At 43.9% G+C, this 26,910-nt stretch overlaps 1 protein-coding gene across 6 annotated transcripts in view; it reads left to right on the top strand.

The window, feature by feature from the left end:
• The window catches only part of Dpp6 (dipeptidyl peptidase like 6), a 906,096-nt gene that overhangs the window by 543,044 nt on the left and 336,142 nt on the right, over positions 1 to 26,910 (top strand). For all 6 annotated transcript variants that reach the window (XM_087656307.1, XM_087656309.1, XM_087656310.1 and 3 more), the window contains 1 exon segment: positions 25,716 to 25,830. In XM_087656307.1, the coding sequence (XP_087512433.1) occupies positions 25,716 to 25,830 (115 nt within the window).

The following is a 26,910-nucleotide window of genomic DNA, read 5'->3' as shown; positions in this document are numbered from 1 at the left end:
CCTGCTGCCTTGCCTTCTCTGCCATGAAGGACTGGGCCTCAACTGAGCTAAAACAAACCCTTTCCACCTGCAGTTGCCCATGTCACAGGTACCTGATCCTGGCAACAGAAAAAGAAGCTAACATTGCCTATCTGTTTTGAAGGAGGGAAGATCCTCTCTCCAGAGAATTGTTTGTTTGTTTCCCTGGTAACCATGGTCCTATAATTGTTTGTTTCCCTGGTAACCATGGTCCTATAATTTTGTTTATGCTGTTGATCAAGTTCAATCAAGACTGACACATTTAAATCCAACCATGGCTGTGTACCCGAGGCTTCCGGCTATTTCCTGCAGACTTTCCATTTTCTTCCTTGTTACTTTGACTAACATGTAAATTTTCAGACGTGATCGTTTTGAGACGATGAAATGGAGCAGAGCATGAACATGAACTTGGGCTGGCCTCACTCGGATGCCAGGTGCTCATCTATTTATACCCTGCTGAGGTCAGCAAAATGAAGTCACTGTGCTGAGCAGTGTCTATATTGAGGTCACACGCTAGGGGTTGGGGGTGTAGGACCTGTGTTGTCATGGAAAATAAGTCATTCTGTGCACACAAGTAACTCAGGAAAGGCAGCAGTTGCTGCCTAAAGATAGATGCAAGACTGGACAGAGTCCATGGCTAGAAGGAGGGAGCCACAGATGTAGGCTGCCTTTGTCCCTTGTCATTTTCTGTTCTGGCCTCTGGTTAAGATACTTTTGCAATAAGGTGGGATACTCCAGATTTCATGTTGAAATTAGCTCTCTGCCTTTGGTAAAGCCCAATCTCTTACTTTCTCTACATTCCTAAGTGTCTCTCTACTGCAAAGGGCTCCTGGAACTTCTGCTCCCACATAAAGATAGAAATCGACTGGAGTCACACAGTTCCCCAGAGCCAGCTTCAAGGGCATGACAGCACCCACTTCCCAAAAACCAAACAGATATAAGACTGAACTCTAAACTGTACTAGTATTATGTAGCCAAAAATTAGCATCGGGAAATAGAGAACTGGTATCACCTGACTCTCTCCTGCATTTAGTGAGTCAGCTGGCTTCAAGTCTGCAACTGAGTCTAGGGGACTTCCTTGCCTCTCCAGCTGGCCTGCCTTTCTGGATGGGTTAGCATCTCATAGACTTAGAATTCAAGGGAATTCTAAACTGGGGCCCCAATTCTAAAATTCCCCCAATGATCTGTCTGTTGCCACCCCATATACTGCCTTAGTACAGCTATGTAAAGGGTAGAGTAGTCCCACTTCCTCTGAGGGCCAGGAGTTCCTATGGAGGCCAAACATCTCACAAGACTGCAGTGAGCTGTTGACAAAAGTATCATTAGCTCAGTCCTAGATCCCCAGGAGGGCCTGTGCTAGACTCCCTAACACAGCCATGGAAAGATACCAACTTCAACTCTCCACTGTGTGGCTACCTCTGCTGGCTTCTGCAGAGCAAGTACACAAAGGCAAAAGGGAGTTGTAATACATTTTATAACTCCAACCTGAAATGACCACATCACCCTTTGTCCAAAATCTCTGAGTCACAAGGCAGGCCTGTTGCTATGAAGACACACCATGACCACAGCAATTTTTAATAAAAGAAAGCATTTAATTGGAGTTTGCTGACAGTTTCCGAGATTTAGTCCATTGTCATCATGGCAGGGAGCCTGGTGGCATGCAGGCAGACATGGGGCTAGAGACATAGCTGAGAGTTCTACATTTGAATCCATAGGCAGCAGGAAGAGAGAGGGACTGACTTGGACTTTTGAAACCCCAAATCCCACTCTCGTGATACACTACTCCACACTTTCTGACCCCTCTCAGGTAGCACTACCACCTGATGACCAAACATTCAAATATATGAGCCTGGGGGGCATTATTATTCAAACCACCACATAGCTGTGAATTAAAGGGGCGTATAGACTGTGCAGATAAGGAGTTGGCAATCAGGTCCCTAGCCGAGTCCATCTACTACAGCACAGCTTACATACTCTGCTCTTGAGAACTATCTGAGACTCATTCCCTCCAGTTCAGGTCTCCCATTGGTGGACTTGGTTTAGAATTAAAAGCTAGCATAAATAGGTTGCTTGGGAATCACTGTCTATATAGAACACACTGGAGAGAGGTGGATACATTTCCAAATAAATATTTTGGAAGGAAACTAAATATTTTATAAGATCTTTAGTTTTTCATGGCATAACATTATGACAGAAGGTTAAGAGGCAGGGCTCAGATGCTGCTTTCTTTCCCATCCTGGCCTCTCCCCATCTGCACAGGAGTTCACAACATCTTCAGAAACTGATCTTAGAAACCTGAGTGCTGTAGGTTGATACTTCCAAATGTCATTTCTAGGGAGTGGTTTTAAATAAAAGGTCACTTGCTGAACCTATGCAAGCCACATGAAGGAAGTATGTTGCTTTGTCATTTGTTCTAAAATAAAGCCTTGTTTTCAAAGGGCTGCACCAGAATCTTCCATAGGAGGGGGTCATAGTGCATCACTTGCACACCTGAAATTAGCCTGCAATTGGTTGCATTTAATGCACACAGGACAGGATAGGCTCAGAGTTGGTGCATGGTCCTTCTTGCTGGACTTCATATAGTAACTGGTGAAGGCCTTTCTGATCTCACAGTGCTCAATTCATAGAAGTGCAATTACAACTCAGAAAAAGCAGTAAGTCAAGACATACTCAGGCTCATGGTAGTGGCATGACTTAGGTAAACAACCGAGATGTTCTGGCACTGTGCAATTGAAGGGGGACATTTTGGATTCAAAAGGATGGGAAGAACCTGAAAGGAAAGATAAGCAATGCAAATGTGGATTCTTTAAAATACCAACTGGAAAAACAAGCAAGGTGTGGTGAGCACTCAGGGGAAGAGTTGATGTCTCTGAGCCACAGGAGTCAAAGTTTCAAAGGTCAGCCTAATGAAAGTGGTAGGCATGAGTAGATGAAAGAGGAAACATGAATTATTTTCCAGTTCCTGGTCTGCAAATGGCTCTTTCAATCAAGTACTGCTGGCCTTCCAAGCATAAGAGATGGAATTCAAACCCCAGAACCCACATTTTATAAAAGACTGTGTGTGCTGACATGGACCTATAATTCTAGTGTTGGCAAGGCAGACACAGGTGGACCTCAGGGGCTCACTGGCCGGCCAGCCTAGCATACTCCACAAACTGAGCCCTTAAGAGACCCTTTCTGAAGACATATGGTGGATGGCATCCAGGGAATGAGACCTAAGGTTGTCCTCCAGTTTATACACACATGCACATGTGTGTCCACGCTCCATGTATACACCCAAACACATGTTCAATTACATCTGTGATCAAAGGAATCCAAATTAAGATAAAAGGGAGAGATTTTGCTCATTAAGCCATTAGATTTTTGGAAATTCACAACTTACAACAAAGTAGCCTTCTTCCCCACTCTGCTGAGCTGCCATTTGTGCCAGCATTTGGAGGTCTGACCTCTATTGTAGGAACATTGAAAGCATCTGTATGCCTATGCCAGGAGCCTGCTTCTAGAGGCTTGTCCTAAGCAAATACCATTCTGTACAGGCTTGATACAAAAATGGCACCAGGTATTTACATTGGCATTTTTAAGAAGGAAAAATGCCATAAAAATATATTCAAGTCATTTGTCAGCTTCGCATGTGAAAAGAAAAAAGGAAAAGAAAAAGGGAAAAGACATGACTGTTCCTAGGTATTGTGGAGAAGAAAGTTTATTATAGATAAAAAGGAGAGCGTAGGGAGAGGCAGAGAGCTCTGGGAGAGTCCAGAGTGGACAGTCCAGACTGAGCTAGGCCATGTGGGGATAAGGGAAGGGGATGGGAGAGGGAGAGAGGGAAACCAGGTGCAGTAGCCTGGAGGCCAAAGGTACAAAATGGGACTGGTAACCAAAATGGGAAGGGCAGCCCAGCCCCCAGGCTGGAGGGTTAGTGAAGAAGAGGAGGGAATGAAAGTCATAGCCTGCAGTAGGTAGGGACTGAGCAGATGCTGGGAGAAACTGGTGGCCGGGTCTGCCTTGGCATACTAAGTAGGGACTTCAGCCATTTGAAGCTTAACACTCAACAGTAATAACAACTGTGTGGTTACCACGCTAGCTGAATGTACATGTGTATATGCATTATTAGCAAATCCCATATGGGGCCTCCTACGACAGGTTGTAGTCTGTGAGTTTATGGTGGTTTGAATGTGCTTGGCCCACCGGAAGAGGCACTATTAGGAGGTGTGGCCTTGTTGGTGTGGGTGTGGTCTTGGTGAAGGAAATACGCCACTATATAGTAGACTTTGAGGACTCCTGTTCTCAGGCTGGAGACCATCACCTTCTGGTTGCCTGCAAAAGATTCTGGCTCCTTTAGGATCTTATATATAGAACTTTCAGCTCCTTCTCCAGCACCATGTCTGGCTGTGTGCTGCCCTGCTTCCTGACATGATGATAAAGGACTGAACCTCAGAACCTGTAAGCCAACCCCAACTAAATGTTGTCCTTTATGAGAGTTGCTTTAGTCATAATATCTCTTCACAACAATAAAACCCTAAGGAAGATCCAAGTCCATGTGCAGGCAACACAAAGGCTGCTGTATAAAATTTTCTTCCATCTCCACATGCAAGGCCTATATGAAACCTGTGAACATAATGTTTATTATATGTGGGCCCAATCCCCAAGGTATCTCCTGATATCTGGGCCAATGTTCTGAAATCTGAAAATGTCTCAAATCCAAAGCCCTCTGGCACCCAGCATGTCAGATAAGGGCCTCCCTCCACTCTTCCTATATTTGTAAGTGTATGGCATGCACTTCGTTTTCAAAAACTCACTGTAAGTATTAGGACCTGCTGCCACCACAGCTGGTGATAAAGAGGTCACCAGAGCCTCTTGAGGTTTGCAGCACTTACTGCATTTGGCACAATGCATAGGAAAGGGGGATGATATTAGAGCTAGACCATGTGGTTCATCGTGCATGAGTGTTTCTGGGTTTAAGGTGAAGATGTTGTGTTTTCAGTAATGTGGTAAGTGCATGAGCTGCCACTTCACTCGCTCTAAATAAAAATAAATGTATTATTTTTGTTAATAGGACAGTGTTATGGGTTCCCTCAAGAGCTTCTTTTCTCTCTTTTTTTAATCTTAAAAACCATAAATGTTTTCTAAGAGTACTAGAAAATGAATATGCTAAGATACAAATGGGAGAGGGTGAGTAACCTGGGCACAGTAAGCTCCTTGCCTACCCTGAACTCTGGAGCTCTGCAAACTCAGACTGGCAATATGCTGGCCCCACAGAGGATGATCAGTGGGAGATGAGAGGGACAGCTGCACACAGTGGACCCTGGAGGTTACCTAAACTGGCTTGAAGTGACACAAGACAGAGGCCACAGAGTGTAGCACAAGGCTGAGCTGTCTGTGTGCAGCTCGGCTGGACACACACGTTCCCAGAGTGTCTTAAGGATCATTTCCTATTGCCTACCGGCGATATCTGGGAAGCATGATGGAGTGGTTCGTGCTGTGTGAAGGGCTCAGAGGCTCAAAGAACATCCACAACGAGGATCCCAGGTGGAGCTCACTGCACCTGCATGTGAACCTCTCACTGCACCTGCATGTGAACCTGTGGCCCACATGCACTGTGGAGTTCATCTCTGCACTCCACAGAGGAACTGAGCACCCTGCCCTGACCTGCATGCCTTTGCAGGACTACAGTACTCATGGTCCACTGCCAGAGAGCCAGCTGGAGTTCCTACACACACACACACACACACACACACACACACACACACACACGCGCACGCACACGCACACGCACACACGCACACGCACACTTCCCTCTGAAAGCTTAAGATCCTGTCAGTGGATTCTATCAAGTCTTCTCTTCTCTGTGTAGCTTACCATTCTTCCTTTTCTGAATCCATCAACAGACCCTGTGCAAAAACCATTTTATGTCTGTCACACTTGACTGTTCCGTTCATACTAGAAGAGTTTGGGGAGGAAGGCATTTCTTTTTTAACATTTTTAATGCATTTATCTATTTATGTGTGTATTTGGAGGTATGAGCCTATGCCCTGGCTCATGCAGGGAGGTCCAAAAACAAATTACAGAGACCAGTTCTCTCCTTCCCCCATTTGGATCCCAAAAATGAGACTCAGACCCTTAGTCGCGCTTGCAAAAATCTTGCCTGCTGAGCCACTGTGCAAGCGGCCCCTTCTCTGTCTTTGCTTCCCTCAATGTCTGGATGCTTCTGGAAGACATCTGGCGATGGCATTGCTTTGATGCCTTAGGTGTGGACACATGCATGTCCTACCATGACATGGTCCAGCTGTGTTTACATGTCTGTTCCTTGTCCCTCTCCAGTCTGCAGCTCCCAAGATCTTAGGAGATGTGCTGATTTAGTTGGCCGACATGTTTGGAGGGTTTTCTTTGTTTGTTTAATCTCAAGTTAAAATCTGAGAACCTTTGTGCTAAAAAGTGAAACCTAGCCACGTATTGTGACACACTCCTATAATTCCAGCACTCAAAAGTTTGAGGCAGGAGGATTGTAAGTTCAGAGCCAACCTGAATACATACAGACCATGTCAGAACAACAAATGTGAAAACTGTGGCTCCTTTTGTCTATGTCATGAGTCTTCGTTGAGAAGCATTTGGCCTGCCCATGGTCCTGAATTGTCCTTAATGTGATACACTCAGGTAGAGGTCAGTTCTCCTTAAGCATTGACTAGTTTTTAGTGTTGGCTTGGCAGTTTACTAACTGTAACTAGGCAGCCTTAAGCAAGATGTGTGCCCTAACTCTTGGCTCTCCTGAATTAGGAATAGAAGAATCATGTGACTCAAAGACTGTGCCAATAGTTAAATGAACTGGAAAATGCTCAAAGCTAGCCTGGGCACACTGAGCATCTGAGAAACATTTGCTGCCACTGTTGGCTGCTAGGAGTTCTGGCAGGAGCAGAGCTGCCTCACGTGTATGCATGTTTCTTTTCAAGCCTGGAAAAGAAGATTGCATTTAGCAAATCTTGAGTCTCAAGAAAAACCAGGCATTCAGGAAACAGAGGCAGAGGCAGATGCATTTCTGTGAGTTCAAGGGCTAGCCTGGTCCACAAAATGAAAACAAAACAATGACAGGAAGGAAGGAAGGAAGGAAGGAAGGAAGGAAGGAAGGAAGGAAGGAAGGAAGGAAGGAGAAGAGAGGAGACAGCACAAACTTTTTTAACATGAAAGAAATTCCAGAATGTCCAAGGTATAAAGCTTTGAGATGCTGGAATGGCTTCACAGTGACCCATTAGAGTCTCTCTGGGGTCAGCATCAAGAAACTGAAGTGGATCTTGGGTCTTTGAGTCAAATATAAATATCAACTTTGAGTGGTTATTGCTTTTTTTAAAAAATACATTTTCATTTTTATTTTGCACTTTTTTTAGATTTATAGAAAAGTTCCTAAGATACCACAGAAAGTTTTAAACCCTGGCCTCCCTCCACCACCTTCCCCCAGTCACATCTTCCTTTCCCACAGTCAAGACTAGAAACGGACATTGTTCTACAGCTATGGACTGAACTCCAGGCTCGATTTGAGCATTGCTAGATTTTCCATTTATGTGCCCATCATGTGCCAGTCAAAATCCTGAGAACTGTGCAACATTTGATTGCCATGTCTTCCCAGCATCCTCTGCTCGGTGACATTTTCTCAGGCTTTCTTTCCTTTTTCTGACCTTAAATCATTTACATATATCACTTGGACTGTGTTGTATTCTGTCCCCTCTCTACGCTCAGTATATGACCAGACATCCCTGCACCCTCTCAGGAGATTGCTCGAGTTAAGAACTTGGAGGATGTAAATATGTTTAAACAAGGTCATTAGAATGAGCTTTAATCTGATTGTTGGCCACATATGGGAATATTAGCAGTCTTACAGAAAGATGAAGACAGCCTGTAGAAGCCAAGGGAAGAGAGCTCAGAAGCCACTCCTGCTGATGCATTGATCTTGGACTGTGAGTCTGCAGATGGACAAAGTGCCTGTGTGTTGGTTCAGCTACTCCACCCATGGTATCTACTACGGCATCCCTAGAAAGCTCTACCTGCCTGTGAATGTGGACCTAAATGTTTGAGCTTTTCCTTCTGTCCTTGCTCTATTATTCGTGTTATTGCTGAAATGGTTACATTCCTGACCTCTGCATGTGCTCTTAGGTGGTCCCTGGCCAGCTGCTGAACACTTCAGTTCTGGTACACAGGATACTTCAGGCTGTGCCCTCTGTATTTTGGCTTTAGTTTTAGCCATTTCCCCAGAGGGCTAGCCTCTGTGTCTTGAGATCAGTGGAACCTTTGGTATTGTGATCAACACCCTGCCAGCCACCAGAGCTAGACAGTTTCCAGATAAACCATGAGGGTTCTAGTCCCTCTCCAAGGCACTGGTTCTGAAAGGCTGTGCTTCCCTTGTGTTGGGAGAGAGGGAAAGCATAGGAGAGCATGGCTTTCAGCACTCAAGCTGGAAACGAGGGCAGGCAGACATAGCTCAGGGGGAGAGAACCCAATAATCTTATACTTCAATGAGCAGTGCCTATCTCTCTGCAAATTGAAGGGAACAAAAGCACATCTACGGGGAGAAACTGGTACAATACTGAGCTGAGTGTGAACTGTGGGTAGAGATCACAAGGCTTCAGGTTGGCTTGACACCGTGTCTCAGTGATGACTTTGTGGGGGCAGTATGCAGAAGCCAAGGCTCAGGGGCCTCAATGTGGAAACATTATGCAGCCTGACAGCTGATGGCAGAAGAGTCTGGAGAGAGCAGTAATGAGGTTCCTGGACCTCTTTAATTCTGATAAACTCTCACCTGTCAACTTGATGGGATCTCAAACCATCTGGGTCACAGGCTTCTGAGCATGTCTGTGGGGAATTATCTTAATTCAATTAACTAAACTGGGAGGATCTTCCCACTGTGGGTGTCACCATTCCCTGGGATGTGGTCCTAAACTATATTCAAGAAAAGTTAAGAGCCAGCATTCACCTGTCTCTGTTTCTCGACTGCACTCATCCCTCTCTGATCCCTGACTGCAGATGTGATAAAACCAGGGCCCCATTGTTCTGGCTTCCCTACCATGGAGGACTGTGACTTGAACTATGAGTGAAAATAAATCCTTTACCCTTAACTTGCTTTTGCTTGGGTCTTGTACCACAGCAACAGAGAAGCAGCGATAACAACCATCTACTTTGGTAGAGATGTTTCAGGGGCAGTATTTTGGTAGGTCTATTTTTCATCCCTGAAAGATATTAAATGCTGGGGTTCTTTTGGCATTATGCATATGCACTTGATAGTAAGCAAGGTTGTATCTTCCTGATATCATCTATGCAAGGTAAGGAGGTGAGGTTATTTGTAACTAAATTAGAAAACATCTATTTTCACTCAAGGATCTTTACTCGATGGATGTTAAGAGCAAATTAGATTCTACATTATCAGCATAATAGACTTTTAATTCTACCACTAATAAACATCAGAGTCTCACAGAGTACAAAACTTTGCTCCTTTCCTTTTAAAAAATTAAGTTCGGTATTTTCCCTTAGAGTCTGACTCATTTGCTAGATTAAAACTCATTAAAGGCCCTGTTTCACACATGGAGAAGCATGCTGATTGCTACAATTCTTTCTCTTTATAAAGAAATGAATGAATGAAAACAACAGGAAGATTTGTAGTTCAGTCTTATTCACTGAGACTTCTGCAAGGGTTGCCTGCAGGAATTTAGATACCAGAATGCCACCTGCCTGGCTTTGTGCAAGATTCCCACCGAATCAGCCACTTTGAGGACCCCATATCCCCTTCCAGGTCACCAAGAGCATTCTTCAGTACCTTTCTCATTAAAGTTTAAATGACCTTTTAAAGGGAAGGAGTCTCTGGAGTTTTGGTAAGTGACACAGGGGGGGACCTGAAGTGGTGTCCTTCATGCCTGTCTGGTTTTGAAAACACTTGCTGTGCTCTTTAGTTCCTACGTGTCTGCATGTTAGTGGCGGTCCTTCCATGGTGGCGGTCACTAATTAGATCTGTGTAATTAATTCCACCATACAAGCTAAAGTCACCCCTACACACACACACACACACACACACACACACACACACACACACACACACACGCTGAACTGAATTTTTAGATGTGTGTTTAGGTTTGATTCTGGGTCCCTCCTAATGTTGCAGCCTGGTCTAGTGCTTATGTAGACTCTATGTTGGACCACAGTGTTCTGTGGTTTAGGAATCATTGGTACTCATACACTCATGACAAAGGTGAGGAAGCAGGGTTCTGAAGAAGTCCTCAGTGTCACTTCAAAGCCACCCTGGGCACCCTCACCCTTGTCCTCACTTTCTCCCCCATCAGTTTCTTCTGTGTGTTTAAATACACCTGCATATGCTTCTCAGGGAATTCATTTTCCTCCAACTTCCTTTGTGATATCTCTGTGCCTTCAGCACCTAATGTGGTTGCTCACAGATCACAGGAATCTATTGAATAGTGCACGGGTCTCTGAATCCTAGATAAGACGGATGAATCATAGCACTAAAATGTGAAGGGTGAGGTTCTGTGTAGCAGATGGTTTGTGGTGCGTTTTGTTCAAAGACACTGTCTTCTGTTCATGAGCCTTCATTACTTCCCTCAGTGAAATGTAGAATATTATTCAAACCAATATGTTGAAGCTACACCAGAAGTATCACTAGTGTGAGATAGTTATTTTCATGTAAAATATAACGTATTTACTTTCTACTCCCTGGAACTTTTCATTCACATGTAGTTTCCTTATTTTCAAAAATCAGTCAATTTTTTTGAAATGTGGTCTCACTGTGTAGCCCTGATTGGGCCTGCTAACTTGCTATGTAGGCCAAGCTAGCTTTGAACTCAAAGAGATCTGCCTACCTCATCCTATATGCTGGGATTGAAGACTGGTATCACTGTGGCTGGAAAGCATTAACATTCTTCTAAGAATTATTTATTTTTTCTTTTACCTACATGTATGTATATATATATTTGTATACACACACACACACACAAATATATGTACCATATGTAGACAATACTGTGAATTGGATTCGCTGGAATTGCAGTTATAGAAAGTTATTGATCACCATGTGGGTGCTAGCAACCAAATCAAACCTCTGTAAGAGCACCAAGCTGTCTTAACCACAGAACCACCTCTCCAGCTTCCAGTTTTGTTTCAGTCTCTCTGAAGTCTAATCTGGTCTAGAACTTAGTGTGTAGCCTAAGTTGGCCTCAAACAGGTAGCAATCCTCCTGTCTCAAAGTCCTACACGCTGAGGAGGGTGCGAGCCCTCATGCCCAGCTTCAGTCAATGTTTAAGGAGTTGCAGGATATTCTGGAGTTAGAACAGCAAGAAGCTGCCACCACCCATCACTCCAGGCACAGGTTCCGGAAGCAGCCAATTGCTGAAGCGACAGAGGAAAGGAACATCCTAGGACTCAGTGTTCAAGTCTTAAAGGCCAGAATTAAAGCCTCCTTGAGAGAGGGCCAAGGGGCCCAGCTGAACCATGGTCTTTTCCACTTGTTATTGTATGCTAATGAGTTTTGTCATCTCTCAATAACCAAAGAACATAGAAAAAATGAACACGACAAAGCACGTCATCAAAGCTTTATTGGCAAAGGCATGTCTGCAATGATTAATGAATTGGAAAAATGAAAGCTGCCACCCTTAATCACTTGTACAAATTAAGTGTGTTTTGCAGTGTTGCTGAGGACTTTGACCGTATTCTTTAAAGCCAAGTTTAAACAGGATGGTTAGAGGGCTCACTTCTCCTCACTATGCCAGTATAAAACAAGTCACTCACTCATAGAATTTCCCAAGCTTCACCAATCCTGTTACTGGAAAACCTGAAAGGAACAGAGCCAGAGGCACAGAGTTTCCTCCCACCCCACCACAGCCTCTTCCTTGAGTTGGTTTTATGACCTTCATTCTCAACACTCTTTCCAGGGGAGAGGATTGTCACTGCCTTTCCCACTAGGTGGACTGTGTGAGCTTACATTCCTCTAAAGGGACTGCCCTGTTTCATCCTGACACATATGTGAAGATGTGGAACCCAGACATGTCAGAGGCAAGAATTCTTCATAATCACAGCAAATAGAAACCGAGCCACATTTACATCTCTTGAATAGGCTAGAACTTTGGTCTGTAAAGAGTGGGAGATGTCCAGTGAGAACCTGATAGGTGGCCCAGAGGATAGTTCAGTGAGAACTTGCCTTGGAGGTATGTGGACCTGAGTTCACTCCCCCAGATGCCATGTAAAAGGAGATAAGCATGGTGGTGTGTATGTATGTATATGTGTATATGTTTATATGTATATATTTATAAAATATGTATGTAAAAATATGTTGTGTATATTTATATATAATTATATTTGAATATGTATGTGTACATATGTACATAATACATAGAGAGACACATATATGCATATGCATACACATGCATGTGCACCTGTATATACAAGGGCACACACAGAGAAAACTAAAGCCCAATCACTTATGAATTCATTCTCTTCTACCACTGGGGCTGTCACTACACACACATCTATTTGTTTACACTGAAGGTGGCAAGTCTGAGGTGGGCTTCCCTGAGATCACGTCAAGGTGTGCAGGCTTGGTTCTGCATAAAGGCTCAGAGGAAGTCTGCTTGCTCATCCCACCCCCCCAGAGGCTGCCCACGTTCTTCACAGTCAGCATTGTCAGCCGTGTCTTTTGGAAAGCCCCCTTGCTTTTGCAAACATCCAACACTTCTGTGACCTCATTGATCCCATGAAAAATTCAGGTTAATTTTCTATTTTGAGGCCTCCTGACTAGAGATGTTAATTCCATAGGCTCCTCAATTTTCTTTTGCATGAAGTATCATGGATTTCCAGGTTCTAGGAATTAGAATGGCAACATCTCTGTAAAGACATCTCTGTGAAACACTGGTCTGCCTATCACACTTATCCCAATGAAGAGACGCATTGATTCATTTAGGTTTCCCTACTCTGACTCAAGTTAAAGAGAAACCTTCTCTCCAAGTTCTGAACTTCAATGAAGACATAGGACAGTAAGATGTTTATGAATGAGAACTGCCTTTGGAACTAGGATAATTGACACCAAGTGCTCAATCTGTGACCTTAGGTAAACCTTTCCCAACCATGGTGGGGAAGGAAGTAGAGCCAGGAAATCGAGGATCTCCTGAGTTCTTTCTGCATGGAAGTTTGACCTCTACAGTCAGTTTCCTTTAAAGACCCGTGCTGGTCCAAGGTGAAGGCCACTGACAGCAGTGACCACATTTTCTTTGATTTCCTTCTGTTCTGGATGCTCTTAAAGCCTGGTGCACATTTAGAGTCCATCACTTCCCCACTGCCTAACACTTCCCTGTTGTGTAATCAGATGCAGATGAGTCTCCCTGTAAAGTGCCAGAGGGATTACTTATGCTTTCCAAAAAAGATGGGCACAACACCTAGGGACAGAGTCCTTCTGCCTCTGAAATGAGCTGGTGAGATTGTCAAGGCTGGCTCCCGGACTTTTCTGAAAAATGGGAGGTAGATTCTAATAGACCATCAGGATACACCTCAGGCTTCTTTTAGAAATAGATCCAACTGTGTTTCTTCCACAGGAAACAGCACTGCAGAGAAACTAAGACACTTGCAGTGGACTTAGTCCATAAAGTACGAGTCAGCCACCCTCAACAAATGTCTGCAAACAAAAGCGAGTGGTGCAGCCCCAAGCATCCACCACCCCAGAGCTTGACTCATGTGCATGCTTCAGTACACCCCTAGCATGCTGCAAAAAGCTGGTGCTGTCTCTGCATGGGTACAGAGTAAATCAACATATCCAGGAGAAGTAGAAAACGTGGTGGTGTCTCTGGGTCCAACAAGCTCTCTTCTCTTTCTTTGTTGTTAGCTTGGGAAAAAATGAAGAAATTTTAAAATGGGGTGGCAGTGTTTGAATGTCATGGCTTTAAAAGAAAATTTTTCTTTGAAAACTAGTTACATGGACTGGAATGTATTCTGAATAACTTTGTTTCAATGTTATCTTGACAACGTGGTTACAGTAATTGTCTAGCTAATCTAAATACAAGATTGACAACAGGATGGTGTAATCAAATACTCTTGTGAATTTTATCTTTTTTAAAAAATCTTTTTATTATCGTCTTGAGTGGAAAATGAAAATCTCCTTTTCCTTCTTTAATATTTTATTAACTATTTGAGAATTGCATATAATGTATTTTGACTATATTCATCCCCAGTCTTCCCCCAACTCATGGCAGATCTACCCCTTCTGGTATGGGGGTCCCTGTAGGCATGTGCATGTGGAAACACAAAGTTCCTCTCAGCAGCCTTCCTTAATCAGTCTTCTTTCTGTCTTTCTTTCTTTCTCTTTTTATTAACTTGAGTATTTCTTATATACATTCCGAGTGTTATTCCCTTTCCCGGTTTCCGGGCAAACATCCCCCTCCCCCCTCCCCTTCCTTATGGTGTTCCCCTCCCAACCCTCCCCCCATTGCCGCCCTCCCCCCAACAGTCTAGTTCACTGGGGGTTCAGTCTTAGCAGGACCCAGGGCTTCCCCTTCCACTGGTGCTCTTACTAGGATATTCATTGCTACCTATGAGGTCAGAGTCCAGGGTCAGTCCATGTATAGTCTTTAGGTAGTGGCTTAGTCCCTGGAAGCTCTGGTTGCTTGGCTTTGTTGTACATATGGGGTCTCGAGCCCCTCAAGCTCTTCCAGTTCTTTCTCTGATTCCTTCAACGGGGGTCCTATTCTCAGTTCAGTGGTTTGCTGCTGGCATTCGCCTCTGTATTTGCTGTATTCTGGCTGTGTCTCTCAGGAGCGATCTACATCCGGCTCCTGTTGGTCTGCACTTCTTTGCTTCATCCATCTTGTCTAATTGGGTGGCTGTATATGTATGGGCCACATGTGGGGCAGGCTCTGAATGGGTGTTCCTTCAGTCTCTGTTTTAATCTTTGCCTCTCTCTTCCCTGCCAAGGGCATTCTTGTTCCCCTTTTAAAGAAGGAGTGAAGCATTCACATTTTGATCATCCGTCGAGGCGTCTAGGGTAATTCAAGCATTTGGGCTAATAGCCACTTATCAATGAGTGCATACCATGTATGTCTTTCTGTGATTGGGTTAGCTCACTCAGGATGATATTTTCCAGTTCCAACCATTTGCCTATGAATTTCATAAAGTCATTGTTTTTGATAGCTGAGTAATATTCCATTGTGTAGATGTACCACATTTTCTGTATCCATTCCTCTGTTGAAGGGCATCTGGGTTCTTTCCAGCTTCTGGCTATTATAAATAAGGCTGCGATGAACATAGTGGAGCACGTGTCTTTTTTATGTGTTGGAGCATCTTTTGGGTATATGCCCAAGAGAGGTATAGCTGGATCCTCAGGCAGTTCAATGTCCAATTTTCTGAGGAACCTCCAGACTGATTTCCAGAATGGTTGTACCAGTCTGCAACCCCACCAACAATGGAGGAGTGTTCCTCTTTCTCCGCATCCTCGCCAGCATTTGTTGTCACCTGAGTTTTTGATCTTAGCCATTCTCACTGGTGTGAGGTAAAATCTCAGGGTTGTTTTGATTTGCATTTCCCTTATGACTAAAGATGTTGAACATTTCTTTAGGTGTTTCTCAGCCATTCGGCATTCCTCAGCTGTGAATTCTTTGTTTAGCTCTGAACCCCATTTTTTAATAGGGTTATTTGTCTCCCTGCGGTCTAACTTCTTGAGTTCTTTGTATATTTTGGATATAAGGCCTCGATCTGTTGTAGGATTGGTAAAGATCTTTTCCCAATCTGTTGGCTGCCGTTTTGTCCTAACCACAGTGTCCTTTGCCTTACAGAAGCTTTGCAGTTTTATGAGATCCCATTTGTCGATTCTTGATCTTAGAGCATAAGCCATTGGTGTTTTGTTCAGGAAATTTTTTCCAGTGCCCATGTGTTCCAGATGCTTCCCTAGTTTTTCTTCTATTAGTTTGAGTGTGTCTGGTTTGATGTGGAGGTCCTTGATCCACTTGGACTTAAGCTTTGTACAGGGTGATAAGCATGGATCGATCTGCATTCTTCTACATGTTGACCTCCAGTTGAACCAGCACCATTTGCTGAAAATGCTATCTTTTTTCCATTTGATGGTTTTGGCTCCTTTGTCAAAAATCAAGTGACCATAGGTGTGTGGGTTCATTTCTGTGTGTTCAACTCTATTCCATTGGTCTATCTGTCTGTCTCTGTACCAATACCATGCAGTTTTTATCACTATTGCTCTGTAATACTGCTTGAGTTCAGGGATAGTGATTCCCCCTGAAGTCCTTTTATTGTTGAGGATAGTTTTAGCTATCCTGGGTTTTTTGTTATTCCAGATGAATTTGCAAATTGTTCTGTCTAACTCTTTGAAGAATTGGATTGGTATTTTGATGGGGATTGCATTGAATCTGTAGATCGCTTTTGGTAAAATGGCCATTTTTACTATATTAATCCTGCCAATCCATGAGCATGGGAGAGTCTTTCAGGGGCTGGGGATTTAGCTCAGCAGTAGAGCGCTTGCTTAGCGAACGCAAGGCCCTGGGTTCGGTCCCCAGCTCCGGAAAAAAAAAAAGAAAGGGTCTTTCAGTTGAACTCAGAGCTCACCCATATGGTCTAGCTAGCTAGTCAGCTTCCTCCAGAGATCCCATTGCTACCTTCCTAGGTAAGGCTGGAATTGAAGGCTGACTGCCATGTTCACCTGGTATTTATGTAGGATCTCAGGTCTAAAGTCTGGTCCTCTTGCTTGTGGACAACTGCTCTTCTAGTTTCTGAAGGCCACTGTTAATATGACCCTGTCATGGTTACAAGAATGTCTAGAAAGGGCCCGTTCCCTGAACCGTTTATGTGTGAGGATGGGAGGCATTCATGCACTAGTTACCTGAGAAGTGAAGGGCACAGGATAACAGAAATGTGTGTTAACCTTCCAGGGAAGCTTAGTGGTGAGAGCAGTTGTTCTTAGAGAAGAATTCTACAGGCCGGGGAACCTTGTCTACGGGCATGGAGGCTTTGTCTACAGGCCTGGGCAGCTCTACTGAGACTCACTCTGAACTGTAGATCTCTGTCTTCTGACTTGTCCTCATATGGTGAGGATCAGGCAGTGAAATCTTACTTCTCTCCCTTAGAAAGGACTATTTTCATGTATAAAGTCACCACCCTCATCACCCCATCAGGGTGCCTACATGTGAACTGAAGAGAGATATGTGCATTCAGATGATAGTGCCTCCACCAGAGCACAGCAGAGCCATGAAACATGGTAGCTTCGTACAGTATCAGGCGAAGCTCTGCAGCATTCTGACTATGGCACCATGCTGGACATGGCTCTACACATGCTCCTATACTCTGCTTAGTCTTCTGTTCACCCTCCCGAAGCTTCTATCTTTCCCTACTCAAGGTTGAAGAACTGGGCATCAGTTATGATCACTTAGCAGCCATGGGTTGTGACAAGTTCAAGGACATGTGACTCTTAGCCCAGTACCATCTGAGCTTTCCTTTCTCCAAGGGTAATTGAATGTATTTGGTTCAGGAGGCAAGAACCATGTAACAAAAGGCTAACAAATTCTATAGCTCAGAGTCACGGAGAGGATGGAAACATGGAGTCTGGAGGACTCTGGGGGGGGGCAGGGTGTGTGAGGTCACAGAGAGAATGGGGTCACAGAGAGGATTGGAACACTGGGAGGAAGGGAGCACAAGGAGGATGGGAGCACTGGGAGGATGGAAGAATTGGGAGGACAGGGTCACAGAGAGGATTGCAACACTGGGAGGATGGAAGCAAGAGGAGGATGGGAGTACTGGGAGGATGGGGACACTGGGAGGATGGGAGCACTGAGAGGATGGGAACACTGGGAAGACAGGGTCACAGAGAGGATGAGGACACTGGGAGGATGGGGATACTGAAAGGATGAGGGCACTAAGAAGATGGGAACACTGTGGATGTAAACAGTGTACCCCATACACACATATTCAGCAAGGACAACAGTTGTGCTTTGGATGAAAAGGCAAGGAGATAAGTAGGAAGGGACCGACCACAGTCCCAGGGAGAGAGAAGGAAACAGGCAGTTTCAGCCCAGAGAAGCAGGTGGCAGAGTGTGTAGGAACAGGGATACCTGGCCTGTGTCATACAGAGTAAGTAGACATGGCCATGTGTTGGTAGGATGTTTGGAAGAGGCCAAAGGCCAGAGGCCAAGACAGAAGAGGGGAGTGTTCTGAGGAGAGCTGCCAAGGGTGAGAGCCCATGTTCAGAGCCATGGGTGAGCTACCAGGAATGCTCTGCCTTCCTCTAAGATTAACTTCATGAGAGCTATCTGATCACACCACAGGAACCCTCCCATACCCATACCCATACAACATGCCGTCCCTGGCTCCTCTTCCCTTCCCTATTCCCCTGGAGGCCTCTGTGGAAGCTGTCCAGCTCTGAAGAGACCACAGAGAAACACTCCAAGCTTCACAGCCAAGCACTCATCCTCAAAGATCCTCCATCGTGGGGCAAATGCCTGGATCTATTTGTCTTTGTCTTTAACTGGCTGTTTTGAGACTGATACTGGGACCTCCTTCTCTTTCTGTCTGCCAGGCAGGCAGGTTGCTCCTCTCCAGCAAACAGTGTTGCTTCTCCAGCTGCCCCGGCTTGGCTCTATAGTTCCAGGCCCGGCCCATCTGCTCCTGGACCTATTCTAAGCCAAAGCTAGAAACTAGGTCTTGCCAGCACCAGGTCCTTGGCTTCTCAAGTCTCCTCTCCTCTTGGAAGAACAGCATGGGCATGAAAAGGCTGCTTCCTGCATCAATCAATCAATCAATCTATCAATCAATCAAATCAATTATGTGTCATCGGTGTCACTCCAAGAAATACCCAGATGCAAGCCAGCATGATGTCTCTTCTGAGTTAGTCAGAGGCAGTGTTAAACCAAGTTCCCTTTGTGCTTAAACTCCAAAGAATTCTATGGGCTCAGTTGGAAGCTATTTTAACAATTATTTAATGATTCCCTTGCTTATATAACATAAGTATTTCATCTTTTTGTTACTAAAAACTTAATGAGTATGCAAAATAATGTTTCTTTTTGGTATTTTGTATGTTTATAATTGTCTTTGCTCATGTGTACTCATCACCCATTTGTTGGTGCCCGTCCACCCCCTAAATGACGTATATACTTAAGTATAGAACGTGAAATTTTGTGCTTGCTTTCCTTTCTGTTGGGCTCACTTTACTCCTAGCCTCAGGACCCTCCTCCCCAATAAGTCCCCTTTATACTTATGTTGTTTTTCTTTAGTTAAATTTATATTAGTTCTATGATAATTTCTTGCAATATATTTTAATTATTATCATTCTCTTCCCCAACTCTTACTAAACACACAAAAGTATGTCCTCTTTTTTAAAAAAAAATATCAATTATGATGTGTACTGCTCATGGACTTTGGGATGTGGCCTTTGATTGGAGTATGTGTGCTGTCACAGCTCCTGAGTTCACATGTGCAGCTACCCTGTTGTGTGCAGAAGACACAATTCCTTATAGTCATTCACCACCTCTGGCTCTCCGAATCTTTTTGTCCCTTCTCCTTTGATGACCACTGAGACTTAGGAAGAAAGGTGTCATATAAATCTCCCATTGAGGAATCAGTACCCCACAGTCTCATAGCCTGTGAACTTTGACCAGTCATGGGTGTCTGCATCAATCACCATCTACTGAAGAAGGAAGCTTCCTGATGAATGTTGAGAGATGCAGTACTCTATGTGTTTAATGATAGGTCATTAGGAGTCAGTTTAACACTATGTCTATTTAGCAAAACTGATAGTAATAGGTTTTCCCCTAGGACATAGCAATGGTCTAGGCACAGGTTTTTGGACTGATAACGGTGCCAGGTATGGGTTTCATCTTGTGGAGCAGGCTTTAAATGCTATCAGAAAATGGTGGGCAACTCCCGTGACCTCCATTCCCCTATGGCAGCAGTGGGCATATCGCACTAGTCCACTTTTACTGTAGCTCATAGATCTCATAGCTGGGTAAGACTGATAATTGATTTTCTTTCCTAGAAGTTTGCGTAGCTACTTCTAGCACCATGAAAGTTTATAAAGTTAATGTTTTGCTGAAATATGAGGAATTGCAGAGTGGGCCTTTTCTATTGTGAGTTCTCAGACAAGCTTGCCACTCGTCGGATAAAGATAAAGTATACTAGAGGAAGAGTGTTCCCAGGAAGGGCGTTCCAAGGACAGGTGTCTCGGGGCTGACATTTTGTGAAGCCAGGCTTCACAGGGCTTGGCTTGGCACTGGTATACTAAGGTTCTCAGCCAGAATCTTGTTTCTGCACAGGCAAGTTCCCAAACTGTGGTAGGGTTGGTTTTAGTTTTGAAAAATCACCATCATATACTCTAACTTTCCTACATTTGTGAGGTGCTGGGCAGTGGCGATTCATGCTGTCCTGACAGTAGTAAGTTCATAGGCCAACACTGTGTCATCCTAAGCACAATAAAATCTGTGTGACCAACTGTAGCCCAAGAACCCCCACTTCAGCCATAGGCCTGTGAGTCTTTGTTCCACATGTATATCCAGGATCAGCTTCTAAATCACTTCCAATAGCCTTGTTTTGAAAACTATGTGAAACCATTTAAATCTCCTATCTGAAATTATCAGTTGGTTCTCTTCTGTCATAGGGAATATGTAATTGTTATTTCTCTTGGCCAAAAACCATTGGATTATCCAAAGATGCTATACATGAAAGTATTAATTATATTCCACCCTGATCCAGATAAGTACACTAATCACCATGACCTTTTCTTATAGCTCTGAATCTCTAACAAAGTAATCGCTGTTTGGACCACTTTAGTCTCCAGCAAGTTCCTTTCATTAGCTCCACAGTGTCCATGGTCAAGCGAGATAGCAGCCCTCCCTTTGATGTTGAACATGCTGTGTGAATGTTCAATCCTTTGTCTCTTTAAAATATCTTAAGCTCTGTTTAATTCTTAAAAGGCATTTTACACACAGCAGCAAGAAAGGTGTCCTCAGACTTGCTAGAGCTAAGGAAAGACATTGGGTCATTTAAAAAATAAATTTCTTTTTCAACTTGACTGAAAAAGCAAAAATGAACAAGATCAGCCTGAACTTAGCTTGAGAAATAATCCTGAAATATATAGTATATATATTGGCTACTTGATGTGTAGAAGTTTTTCTTTTTTCAGATAGAAATTAACTGAAGACACACCATGTCAATAGCTGCACACCATTAAAAAGCCACCATAGACCTGCCTCTTCCCTCAATTCTCTTCTGACCCTACCTCCCCCTTTCCTCTTCTTCTGATCTCCTCTTCCTCCCCTTCACTCCTGACCCCCTCTTTCAATCTTCTTCTGACCACTTTCTCTTTCCACCCTCCTCTCCCAACACCACCCCTCTCCACATTCCTTTTTAAACACTTTCTGTCTTTTGTGTCTTCTCCTAGAGTCCGATGTTCCCATTTCTTTTGTTCCTTTTCTCATTTCCTAATTTCTCCCCCTTTGTCCCAAGCTGCTGGCCTGTGCCATAGCCTACACTTGACACGTCATTACTGTGATCCTGCCCTCCTACCCATGGCAGCACCCACCTCATAAATGGCAAGATAAATTGTTCATGGAATGTCTAAGTGTCATGGCTTCTCTGGCCCATGCCTATACTCTCAAACTGCTTGGTTCATGTTGCTTTTTGTGTCCATGGCTACAGCAGACATAGAAGAGTTGATCGTAACATGGATTTCTGGGTGTTGATGCAGAGTAGGAATGGGAAATGTGAGGAGAAGAAGCAGAAGCAAAGAGAGGAGAAAGGGATAAAAGGAACAAAGGTTAGAGATGATGCCAGTTCCTTGTGTTTCTACAAATGAAAGTCCAGGCTCGTCCCCCAGGTCTCCTTAGGACATATGTCTGTGTGCAGCCTCTTCATCCCCCTGTGAGGCCAGCATCACCCAGACGTGGTCTTGCTCACCTAGATCTCTCTAGCATCTAGTTAATATCTGTGTTGTGTTTTAGCATTAACTTAGGAGCCACCAATGAGGAAGAGGAAGTCAATGAGCAGTAAAGAGAAATGGGGCCAGCCATCCCATAGGCTCCCAGGCGATTACTGATAGACATGTGTCAATTGCTGAATGTGATTAAGATTTGCTCTCACCATCTTGTTGTCATTTGTTCTCCAAATATGGAAATGCACTGATCTCAAGGCCATTTTTCTACCCAAGATGGATGCACCATTGATTTTATAATTTGTTGCAACCTTCCACTTATAGTAAATGGTCTGTGATCCATAAAAGAAATTTATGTCCAAACATTTCACAGAGAATAAATATTAGGAAGAAAATATATCCAGACAGCAGAAGAGAGGCATGTAATGGGAGAGCTACACTCCAGCTAGTGCTGTTGACTTTCTTCTAATCATTTTTATTGTTGCCCTGTGAACATGTTGTCCATTAAGGCTCTGATCTACATTTGGCCCAGTATTTCCCGCACTGAAGCATGGGAAAAGCTCCCACCACCTCAGCACATCTCTTTTTGGTGTAAATTAAAAAAAAGTGAATCATTAACCAATGCCCAACTTCTGGAAGTTACTGAGGATGGCTTAAGAACCCCCCCCCATTTCCTACTGAGATTTGGATAGAAAAGAAGAAGGAAGGCATCTGAAAGACTGGCATTGTCTCAGTATATTCCTGGGGCTTCAGCTTCTGATGCTTCACCTGGTCACCATGTCCAGCCATACCCAAACCAAATGCATGTCCCCTGCTTGGGAGAAAGACTCCCTCTTCCTTATCCCCATTAATTAATTTGCTGGGCTACAGAGCAGGCTTGGGTGCTGGTGAGAGGGACTTGATGGTTTGAGGGTTGATATGCTCTCTGCCTGTAGTGTAAAATCATGTTACACAAAGCAGTCAAACTGAGACGTTTCTACATGTATGTGGGAATGGGTGAACGGAGTCCGTATAACCCAAAGTCCCTGAAGACTCTGCTAGGGAAAGCACTTAGCATAGCCTAGACTTACAGAGAAGAAGTCTCAATAGAGTGATTGCCGACATAAGATTGGCTTAACGGCATTTTATGAGAAAGTGTCTCAGTAGTTACCTGGTCTAGAAGGGCACAGTCTGCTGTGGGCAACTCCACACCCGGTGCAGGTGGTCCTGAACGGCTAAGAAAGCCAGCTGAGCATGAACTTGAGGAGGCCCCAAGCCGTGGCCCTCCATGGTTTCTGCTTCAAGTTCTTGCTTGAGTTCCTGCCCTATCTTTCCTCAATGGTACACTATGCCCTGGAAGTTTAAGCCAAATAAACTCTTTTCTTTCCTTAAGTTGCACTTAGTCAGTGTTTTATCACAGCAACAGAATGCAAACTAGAACAAGCATTAAAAGACAGTGGAGAGAAGTCAGGGGACTGAGGCCCTTGAGAGCACTACCTGCTGGTCCTGGGAAGTACTTGTCTCTCTTCTTCCCCTGAAATGAATTGCTAATCATCCAAAGTTGGGGTCTGTTTGATCAACAGGGGTTTTATAGAGGATAGGACTACTCTCTCTCTTTCTCTCTCTCTCTCTCTCTCTCTCTCTCTCTCTCTCTCTCTCTCTCTCACACACACACACACACACACACACACACACACACACACACACACACACACAGAGGTCTCCCTGAATTGATGGTTTACTTAAAGTGTCTTAGAGTTGCCTTGAAACCAGCCTCTAATGGCATTTCATAGCTACTCACACTCAGAACTAGCAAAGCCAAGCCACACAAAAGTACCTAAGAGACACACAGCCGAAGTGCTTGGGAGGGGAAAATCTGGGTGGGAGGGTGGGCCTGCTGACTGTGTCAGGATTGGCCCTGTAGCAAGATGCACAATCTCACTGGCACCCCCAGAGAGCTGCTAACATATGAATACCTTCTGCAAATATTTAAAACTATTACTTGATTAATCTTGATCTTTTCTCTTTGGGGAGCCAGAGTCCTGTAGTCTCTACATGCTTCTAAAACTGCCTGTGTGGGGGTTGAAAGATGGGTTGTTGTAAGGAAGAGGGTTGAATGCACTTTCCACTTCCCTGGTGAAAGGGCCATCTGGTTGACCCCTCTACCAGCAACTACCAAAAACAAAACAAAACAAAACAAAAAAAACCAAAAACCATGAAACCACCCACTGTCGTCATGACCAGCAAGCTCTACCCCTGCCATCAGTGTAATTCCTGCTGTACCCCTGCCACTGGCCACCCCCTGTGTCATATCTCCTGATACTTTAGTCTTATGTTGCAGATGCCTTCCTTTACTGGGAGTTCATCTTTCGCTTCTGCTGGATATTGCATCTGCCATCCCTTTAGCTATGTGAAGCAAGCCTGTTATATATGTGTATCTGAAACATTCATAACTGTCTGCAGCTTAATATATGCTGTATTCAGAAAGCTGTAACCTGCCCCATCTTCCCAGCAAAAGCTAAAACCCCAACTTGCCCAGTTGGAACTGAGAGTGTAATAGAACAGGCTTCCCTTTCTTCACACACTTCTTAGTTCACTCGTTGTTGTACATAAGATGTTACTGCTTTATTATTTAGCAATGATGGTGATAAATAGTAAAGCAATAATAGCTGATCTCCTTCTGCTCTCTTAAGTTACAGCCCATGACTTGATATCATATTACAGGTATGTCAGGGCCAGGAAAAGTATATGGCTAATCAACTGTTGTCTATTATATGGACTTGGAACCATTTTATACCTTCTAATGAACATACAGTTATGAATGGAGATGAATTTTTGTATTGTTATCTACTTTAGAGACAATCTCTATCCTACTACATCTTGGATAATTTAACATGAGCTGAAATGACAGATGCTTTAAAATATTCTCAGAGCAAAGCATGTATAGCTATAGTACAGTCCTATGTCCTTTGTTTCTGTATAGATTTTTCTGTAGAAGTAATTATAATTACTATTTAATAGTTATATGCAGTACTTGTTACTAGATATTAATGATGCCCCACTTGTTACTCCGGGAATCCCAGTGAGGACCATAAATGATATGGCGACCCTAATCTTAAGGAAACCATAAGTTTAGTCTCATTATTCTATAAGTCTGTTGAGTTCCTAATTGTTCTTATGTTAACATCCTTTAGTGATATCTCCAGATCTCCCTCCCACCCTCTACCCTTGCTATAGCACACGTGCTGCTCCATGAAATGTGCTTAGAGAATAGGATAGGTGAGCAAACCAGGGAAGCAAGACTTGAGGAGTGCTAAAGGGTGCTCACAGAGCTGAAGAAGAAACGCCCAGCTCCCTTTAAGTGGCACACATAGAAGTTGACGCCCAGTGTGTGCTTGCTAAATATTCACACAGGGTGGCTACTGGTCAAAGTCAATAGTGTGGACATAAAGAAAGGGAGAAGAGATTTGGGGCTAGCAATGTTCATCACACTTGACTGAGACCCCATGGAGACTCCATGGGGCTTTGAAAAAGAGAGTCTCAAGGCCACACTGAGTGACAACTAGTTCATGAGGATATTTTATGAGGGGGATATTTTCAACATGGCACAATGTCAGACTCATTGTAGAACCACAGTCTTCCTGACATGAGAAGGAACAGAGCAGGTCCTCAGGGTGCTGTAGGAGGGAGGGCTGGAGAGGAGCTCACTCTAGGCAGTCTGAAAGCTAAAAGAGGCTTCTGCTGTGGCCCTGTGTCCTGAATAAGGTGGTAGCATTGATTGGTTGGGCCAGTCTGCCTTGTGCTCATGGGTTCTCTCTTCCTGTGGTTATTTCAGGAGCTGGTGGGGAGTAATCCTCCACAGAGAAACTGGAAAGGAATCGCCATTGCACTGCTTGTCATCCTTGTCATCTGCTCCCTGATTGTCACCTCAGTCATCCTGCTGACCCCAGGTATGATGCTTCTCAGAACCAGTCACTAACATATTACAATGAGCAGTTTTACTACGAGATAGTTTCTAAGGAGCTGTTGACTGTACAGTTTATTCTTATCAGGTTCTGGTTTTGATTATACTATCATAGGAGATAGTTGGTTTTCAATGAAAACAAATCTATCTTATATGCTTTAAATTGTTGTATAGTGTTTGACTAGATTGAAATGCCATAGATTAAAATTTACTGATGCTATTCTTCTTGAAATTAAAGTTATTGGCATTAGAAATAGTTTAATATATCCCATGGTATTCCTGGGTGTTACAGCAAGGAAGAATTAAAAAAAATGTTCCAGCAACACATGATGACTGTGTGCCGAAAGCAAATTACTTATTAGGTAACACTGACAGAGTTAAATACTGATGGGGTCAAAGGCAAAACTCTCTCAGGTAAGAAAGACATACAGAGTCCACAGCAGTACCTACTGTGTTCCCCTGCATTGCCTGTGAGTGGCTGAGATAGAAGTGGAGCATGAGATGGACCTCCTAGAGTAGTGTTAGATGAACCATGTGGAAGGTGTCACAGGACAACGCAGGGAACATGGAGTGCAGTAAACGAGGCTTGCCCCACTCATACCAATCTTTTAGATTATCATGAGTAGGAGCAAATCAACATCACTGCCAGCCTCCATAAGCTGACTGCACATGTGTTAGACTTCAAGGTGGAAAAGTAAGCAGATACCGCAGTGCAGGGGAAAGATTGGTACAAAATGCAAGTAGACCATTAGACCACAATGGAAGTAAAATAAAATTAATATCTTTATTAACCGGTAGTAGACATTACCCAGGAAAAATAAGAACTGCAGACCACTGTTCCTTGTGAGGAAAGATGCACAAAAAGCTAGTAGTGAACTGAATGCAGTAACATAAAGGTGTTATGAAGGCTGGACCAACAGCTCTGCACAGATGAGTTCAGCTCTCAGCACCCACATTAGGTGTCACACAGCCACTTGTAACTCTAGCTACCAGGGCTCTGATGCCCTCTCTGGCCTCTGCAGCCAGAGACACAAACACATATAACTAAATAAATAAGTAAATATAT

This window comes from Rattus norvegicus, chromosome 4 (genome assembly GCF_021556685.1).
Source record: "Rattus norvegicus strain SHRSP/BbbUtx chromosome 4, alternate assembly SHRSP_T2T, whole genome shotgun sequence".
Lineage (NCBI taxonomy): Eukaryota > Metazoa > Chordata > Mammalia > Rodentia > Muridae > Rattus > Rattus norvegicus.
This window is presented reverse-complemented; position numbering and strand designations above follow the sequence as displayed.